Raw genomic sequence first — 7,837 nt, 5'->3', positions numbered from 1 at the left:
CTAACGCAGGTCGTGGGGTCCTCCCACGTTTGCAATACGTGGAGAGAGGTTCACTAGTTTGATTTTGTTGTTTGCTCGAGATCCTCCACTGGAATGTGTTCAGCTTCGGATGTAGGAGCAAAAGAAATGTGTGTGTTGAATGTGATGGAGAGTGACTTGTATAGAACAAGTACTCGAGAACAATGACCAGAGATTCGTCTGGAATCAGAGCTGATCGAGAATGTCTCTCACACTTAATGAAGTGTCACATTTATAGGGAGAGTCTTAGCTCAAAGAGGAAGGTGTTGACTAGTGAACATGCTTGCAGTGGGGGACTTACCTTTTCGGGGGTTAAAGCCTTTTGACCCGCGGATAAAAGAGTGCATTCTTTGGACCTGTGTTACTTTTGCGGTTGTGTGAGTTGGTGAAGCAATTAGAGATGTGACCATTTACTGTTCACGTGTTGCTTTATCTCAACTCCCGGGTTTTTAACCTTTGAACCTTTCAACCTTTTCAGTGTTCATGTGTTTTAGTCATTTTATTTGGTTTTGGGCTACCCCCGTCATCAGCCCTCCAAGTTAGAGGTTTTTGGAGAATGAGCTCAAAGACTTCTGACTTTTATACATGTGTTTGTATTGTCTAAAGGCTTCAAGGTTTCGAGGCTTGAAGGGTTAAAAACGGTTGAGCTTTTTTAATTTTGAATTTGACAAGACAGTTGATATGACTTGTGGCAGTTTTCCTTTGTGTCAGGCGGCGGTTTTAATTCTTCCGCTTAATTATATTATTTTATGACTCATTAATTTACATATACTTTTGCAGAAGAACATCATTTGCTCTATTTCTCTCCAGTTTTCCCTTTTTTCAAATCAGGTTAGTTCCCATTGCTTATTTTCTGCTTAATTTCTTATATCATGGGTGCTCGTAAAGACTTAGTGAAATCCTTTTCTCGATTAACTCAAGAAGAGGTTGAAAATTTCTGTATGGAATGGGGGATTGGGATGAAGTTTAAACCGGTTGCACCGGCTTGTGATAAATCTATTGATCAATGTCCCCCTGGTTCGATTGCTTTGTACTGTCGACACTTTGAGTTTTCCAACCTTCGTCACCCGTTTTCAAACTTTGTTTTGAATATCTTGGAGTATTATCGCATATCTTTCGGTCAGATTCACCCTCTTGGCATGGCTAGGGTTTTACACTTTGAAATTTTGTGACGGGCTTCCGGGTATGACCCAACTCTTTTATCGTTCCGTCGTTTTTTCCGATTGGCTAAGAATGGTGACTGGTTTACCTTCGAGCCACTCAAGTTGACACTTGCTTGATTTCGTCTATGGTTTCTACCCTTGGTGTCTGGAAGGACCGGCTTTTCTCGGTGTCCGAGGAAATTGTTCTTTTTAAACTTGTTTGGAAGCACCCGGATGCCATTTTGATTGAGCCTGAGCCTTCTGCTTCTGATATAAATGCTCGTTTTTTAGATACTCTTAGGGAGTGCCCTTCAAGGCTTCGTCCCTTTCCCGAGCATTTGTTGGTGTTATTGGATCTCAATAAGTTGTGGGAAAAACGTGATCGAGACCCGGTGCTTTTGAGAGATGGGCAGGGTATGCATTTATTCTTCTTGTGCTGTTATGTTCCTATTTCTTGCTTGCTTATATGTTTTTATGTTTGTTTTGCAGTCATGTCTGCACTCGATTTTATCAAAAGTGATGACACTTCTGACGTTGCCTTTGATGATGCTGCTGCTACTCCGGGTGAGGATGCGGTTGTTAGGGGGTCCGATCATAGGTTCGAGGGTTCTGGGTATGTGAGTGTCCCCAATGTTAAGGGGTTTACCAAGGCTGGGGGTTCCAAGGCTTCCGTTCGTCGTTCAAAACGTTATTTGAAAGGTGCTGATCAACCATCTGGTTCGGAGCCCATCGATGTTAGTGATGACATTGAAGTATCAGCAGGGCAAGCTATTGATGTTGGTAAGGGTAAGGAGAAAGAGTTGATTGTTTCTGGCAAAAAGAAGAAGTTGGTTAAGAAAGGTAGCACTCCTACCATCCAGGGTTCATCTGCCAAAAGTGTTGAGAGCTTCGAAGGTTCAGAGGGTGAAGCGGTTTATGTACCCAACTGGGGGGTTAAAGTTGGAGATAACTTCAAGGACCCGGCTGTTTGTGCTGAGGTGTTGGCCCACTTTGCTCCTCCTGGTGTTCGAAGTGCTATTTCTGAGATGGAGGCTGATCATCTTATTTCTAGAATGATGCTGAGTTCTTGCAACTTTTCAGCCTTGTTGGCTGAAGGTGTTACCCATTTTGCAAAGAGTATGTAGGAATATGAGGAAGCCTCCAAGAAGAAGGAGAAGATGAAAGCCTCAATGGCTGCTATGAAGAAAGAGATTGATAGCTTTTCTGAGAAGGAGCTAGCTTGGGTCAAGAAAGTGGGTGAATTGACGAGAAGGCACGAAATTGAGATAAATGATCTCAAGAAGGGTTTCGAAGCTGACCGGTTGAAGCTAAAATCTGATAGGGTGGCCTTGACTGTGCAACAGAAGGCTTTTGTTGAAGAAAAAGATGGCTTAAAGGCTTTGGTTGCTCAAGCCACTAGTGATAACCAGTGGCTTATTAAGCAGGGTTTCCACCAAGTTGTTGCCTACCTTCTCCACTCTAAAGAGTTCAATTATGCTCTTGGTGAAGTTTACACTAAGCTGCTCAACTTGGGGAAATATCAAGGTCTCATTGCAGGTTACAAGCTTCATGAGTCTGGTCTTCCTTTGGAAAAATCTCCTTTGTACCGTCCTGAAGCTTCTGAGATCTTCAAGGGTTCCGTTGAGCAGATGGAGAGGCTAACCTACCAGTATGTGAGCCAGGTTGCAGCTTGTTTTGGTAAGCCCCTTTCCGTCTTGCAGGAACTAAAACCGGATGGTCTTAATGAGAAGGTATGTGCCGAAGTGCTCGGTTCTCTTTCAAGGAAACGTTCCTATTCAGGAGATAGCGAGGATACCTTCTCGGGAGAAGTTGATGTTGCCAAAGATGCAAGCTTGGAGGGTTCAGCAGTTGATGGTGATGGTGGCTCGAAGGCTAAGAAGATCAAAAAGACCAAAAAGGCTAAAGGTAACAGTTCTGGAGCTTCTAAGCCTTCCGCTGATTCTTGATATCCATAGCTTTCTTAGCACTCTTTAAAACAATTTACGGTTTGTAATGTTAACTTAAACAATTTTAGGTTTCGCAGGAACCCTTAAGGTTCCTGTTATGTGGTTGTGGTTAGGCCTGGATGGCCTTTTGAACAATTTCCTAGGTTTGCAAGCTACTAAGGCTTGCTTTAACTTTGTTTGGATATTTGGAAGTCTGTTAAGACTTTCCTTATTATGCTATTAACTTTCCACTACTTCCCTTGTGTAATTTTTTGTGTTCGTGCCTATTTGGTAAGGCAGCTTGGTTGGCTTCAATCCTTCAAGGCTTCTGGCTGTCATGCATGTAGCTTGAAGCCTTCGAGGCTTCCGATTGCTATCTTTGTTTTATGCCTTGGTTTGTATTTTTGTGTTGTGTGCAACTTTTTACTTGTACTGTTGCATTGCTACTTGGATTTATTGTTATCTTTATTGTATTGTCTTTGTTGGGTTTGTGTTGTCTTTATGTTTTTCATACATTAAAGGGTTCAGTGCTACAGTCACTTAGCCTTGGTATTTTTAACAAGAAGACATAGCACCTATCCTATTCATTATTTTCCTTATTTTCATTTGATTTCGTAAGCCTGTTTGTTGATAATTTTTCTAAGGCTTAAGGAACATTTGGTGTAGGTTGTTCGGACCCGTCTATGAGACGACTTTGTTTCTTGATTGTAAGTCTCATGGAGTTGTATTGATTTAGGAACTCACCCCTTATATAGTTCCATTCAACCCTTGAACCTATTGAGCGATGTGGCCTGGGAGCTCATCCCCATACATTGGCCTTACCTTGGAGTTTTTTGCTAGGTTCTCAACCTGATTTTAGGATAGAAAGACAAATTTGATAAAACAACTTCATTTATTCAAGAGATGTTGTGTTACAAAAGGTGATCATAACTCTTGAAATACAACTTTGTGGAATACAAACCAATCTTTCTTGTTTAGACATGGAAGCTCTTCAATGTTTTTCTATTCCAGTGTCTTGGAAGCTTTTTACCTTATGAGTCTGCTAACTTATAAGATCCACCCTTATGTGCTTCAGGGATTGTGTATGGCCCCTCCCATTTTGGGCCAAGCTTTCCTTGGTTTTCTTTTTTACTAGCCTCATTGTTTCTAAGCACCAAGTCTCCTGGCTTGAAATGTTCATTCTTGACTCTTTTGTTGTAGTAAGCTTCCATCCTTTGTTTGTATTTGGCTTCTTGAATTGCCGCTTGGTCTCGTGTTTCCTCTAGGAGTTGTAAGTTCAACATGGTCTCTTTCTGGTTTGCTTCGAGATCCATGTTGATCGTTCTTTGAGTTACAACTCTTACCTCAGCTGGAATCACGGCTTCAGACCCAAATTCCAAGCTGTAAGGTGTTCTTTTATGGCTTGTTTTTTCGGTTGTTCTTATGGCCCATAGAACACTTGGCAACTCTTCAAGCCAATTGCTTTCATACCTTCCCAATCTGGCTTTGATCCCTTCAACTATACTTTTGTTCATCCTTTCCACTTGAGCGTTTGATTGTGGATATGCCACCGAGCTGAAAACTTGAGCTATTCTGTACTCTTTGCACCAAACGCTGAAAGGCTTCTCGGCAAATTGCTTTCCATTGTCGGTGAAAAGCACTCCCGGCAGTCCATAACGACAAATAATGTTCTCCCAAATGAAATCAATGACTTGTTTGCCCGTGATTTTTGCAAGTGGTTTAACCTCAGGCCACTTGGTGAAGTAGTATATGGCTACCAACAAGAATTTTACTCCACCTTTGGCTGGTGGGAACGGACCAACGATGTCCATCCCCCATTTGTAAAACGGCCATGCTGAGGTTATCCGGACAAGATCATGCTTCGGACTTTTCGGGACTGGTGCATGAATTTGGCAGGAATCACACTTCCTTAGTTGCTCAGTGGTGTCTCGGTGCATGGAGGGCCAAAAATACCCAAGGTTCATTAGTTTGGCAACCACCGATCTAGCTTCAAAATGAGCTCCGCATATACCTTCGTGAACCTCTTTGACCAAATACTTGCTTTGCTCGGGACCAACACCTCTTAGCAAGGGTGCAAGGTAACCCTTCTTGTAGAGGATTTCACCTTGCAACACGTACTGCCTTGACTTGATTTTAACCCTTTCAGCCTCTGTTTAATCAGCAGGCAACTCACCATTTTTAAGGAATTTCTTGATTGGAGTCATCCAATTGGGATCTTCTTCGGTGATTACGTCTTGAAATTCCAACTCATCAATTGATAGAGCTTTTAACACTTCTACCAATACCTTTTTGGTAAGGTGGGCAAAAGTGAGAGATGCGAGTTTGCTCAAAGCATCAGCTTTCTTGTTTTGAGACCTGGGAATTTCCTTGATGGTACACGTTTGGAAGGTATTCATCAATTCTTTGGATTTTTCTTTGTATCTTTTTATATTGGGTTCCTTTGCAATGTAACTGTCATTCACTTGGCTTGATACCAGCAACGAGTCTGTGAACACTTCAAGCTTTTGGACCTTCGTTTCTTTAGCTAACCTTAAGCCGGCTATCAACGCTTCGTATTTAGCTTCATTATTGGTGGTCTGAAAATCAAATCGAAGAGCATACGTGAATTCTAACCCTTCTGGGTTGATCAGAATGAGCCCGGTACCTAACCCTTCAATGCTTGAAGCCCCATCGGTAAAAAGCTTCCAGGCTTCAAGGTCTGAAGGTTCAGTGGCGGCTGTGTTTACTTCCGTGATTGTTGGCTTTGGGACTTCTATAATAAAATCAGCCAAGACTTGGGCTTTGATGGCCTTTCTTGGAACATAGGTGATGTTATGCTCACCTAGTTCTACTGCCCATTTAGCTAATCGTCCCGAGTTTTCTGGTTTTTCAAGCATATTCTTAATGGGTTGGTCAGTGACCACTTGTATAGGGTGTGCTTGGAAATACCTTCGAAGCCTTCTAGCTGTTTAGACTAGGGCTAGAGCAAGTTTTTCCAGGGGAGGATATTTGATTTCAGCTAATTTTAGAGTTTTGCTGAAGCAATAAACGGATACCTGAACTTTGTCTCGTTCGATGGTGAGGACCGCACTTATTGCTTCTTTAGCAACTGAAAGGTATACCGAGATCAATTCTCCTGTTTCTGGGGCTGCAATGTCAGGTAGGGAAGCTAGGTGTTGCTTCATCTGGTTGAAGGCTTCTTCAGCCTCCTCAGTCCATTAGAAGTCCTTCTTGTCAGAGCATCCCTTGAGCGTTTTGAAGAAAGGTAAAGACCTTTCAGCCAATTTTGAGGTAAAACGATTCAGGGCTGCAAGCTTCCCGTTTAAGCTTTCTACCTCCTTTTTGCTTCGTGGTGGCTTGGTTTCAAGAACAGCTTTCACCTTGTTTGGATTAGCCTTTATACTTTGCTTTCCCACAATATGCCCCAGGAACTTTCTTTCCTCAAACCCAAATGAGCATTTCTCGGGGTTGAGTTTCATGTTGACCTTCCTTAGGTTCTTGAAGGTTTCTTGGATGTCATCGAGCATTTGATATTCCGTTTTACTTTTGATTACCAAGTCGTCGACGTATGCTTCCATGTTTCTACCAATTTGGCTGGCGAAAGTCTTGTCAACTAGGCGTTGATAGGTTGCTCTAGCGTTTTTGAGGCCAAAAGGCATCTTTTGGTAGCAAAAGATCCCTTTATCCATGTGAAAGACGGTTTTCTCTTCATCTTCTTCCTTCATGAGAATTTGATGGTAACCCTTGTAAGCATCAAGAAAACACTTGAAAGGTAACCTGTGAGGGAGTCAACCTTGAGATCAATTTCTGGCAACGGGTAACAATCTTTCGGACAAGCCTTATTCAAATCCTTGAAGTCTATGCACATTCTCCAAGAGTTGTCTGGCTTTCGAACCATGACCGGGTTTGCAACCCAGGATTGATACTTGACTTCTCGGAGAATGCCGGCTGATACGAGCTTTTCAACCTCTTGGCATGCTGCCAAGCTTCTTTCAGGTGCTAGACTCCGTTTCTTTTGGACAACAGGCTTGACATCTGGTGGTATTCTCAACTCGTGTTCAGCAATGCTTCGAGGGATGCCTGTCATATCCTCCGGGCACCAAGCAAAGACGTCGCTGTAATGTACCAATAGCTTTTCGAGATATGAGAGAGTTTCTTGTGAAAGGCTTGGATTAACCCTTATCCTCTGCTCAGGAAACTTAGGGTTTATGATTAGCCTCTGCTTATCTTCTTCACTTTTGGAACTTTCACCTTCAACCATATAGGCCTCTTGAGTAGGTTGAAGGGTTGCGATCCCTCTCTCAGTAGGAAACTTGATTGTTCCATGACCAACAGAAACAACCATGTAGAATGCACACTGACCCGGTCTTCTTATGATCACATCATAGTTTGAAGGTATGTTGATGATCACAAAAGTGAGAGGTTGGACTCTCTCCTTCTGACCTTCGCTGAAACGAACATTAAGGGTCAGTTGCCCTAAAGGCTTAAGGGGTATGTCAGCAATACCTTTTATGGAGTTTTCTGAGGGTTGAAGCCTTGAACGTTTTTCATTGCTTAAACGGTTGAAGAACTTTTCGAACATGATTTCGGTGGCAGCACCAGTGTCTATGTATGCTCTGCTCGTTTGTAATGTTCCCATAGTAGCTTCAACCACAAGAGGGTTTGAAAGTGGGTCTTTCTCTGTAGGAGGGAAACAAACACATTGAAGCTCCCAAGCTTCCAACCGTTGCCTTTTGTGAGGAACTTTTCCATCAAAATCCACCATGTTAACTT

General features: G+C 42.5%; 1 protein-coding gene across 1 annotated transcript; it reads right to left on the bottom strand.

Annotated features, from left to right (window-relative positions):
• Positions 1 to 5,238: 5,238 nt before the first annotated feature.
• Positions 5,239 to 6,789, bottom strand: LOC110932082 (uncharacterized protein K02A2.6-like). Its single transcript, XM_022175443.1, has 3 exons — positions 6,400 to 6,789; positions 6,121 to 6,270; positions 5,239 to 5,964 (listed from the first exon to the last, which is right to left on the bottom strand). The coding sequence occupies exons 1-3, from the start codon at positions 6,787 to 6,789 to the stop codon at positions 5,239 to 5,241; spliced, it is 1,266 nt and encodes a 421-aa protein (XP_022031135.1).
• Positions 6,790 to 7,837: the final 1,048 nt, after the last annotated feature.

Source organism: Helianthus annuus, chromosome 3, assembly GCF_002127325.2.
Source record: "Helianthus annuus cultivar XRQ/B chromosome 3, HanXRQr2.0-SUNRISE, whole genome shotgun sequence".
Classification (NCBI taxonomy): Eukaryota; Viridiplantae; Streptophyta; class Magnoliopsida; order Asterales; family Asteraceae; genus Helianthus; species Helianthus annuus.
Note: the sequence above shows the minus strand (reverse complement) of the source record. Positions and strands in the feature narration are given on the sequence as shown.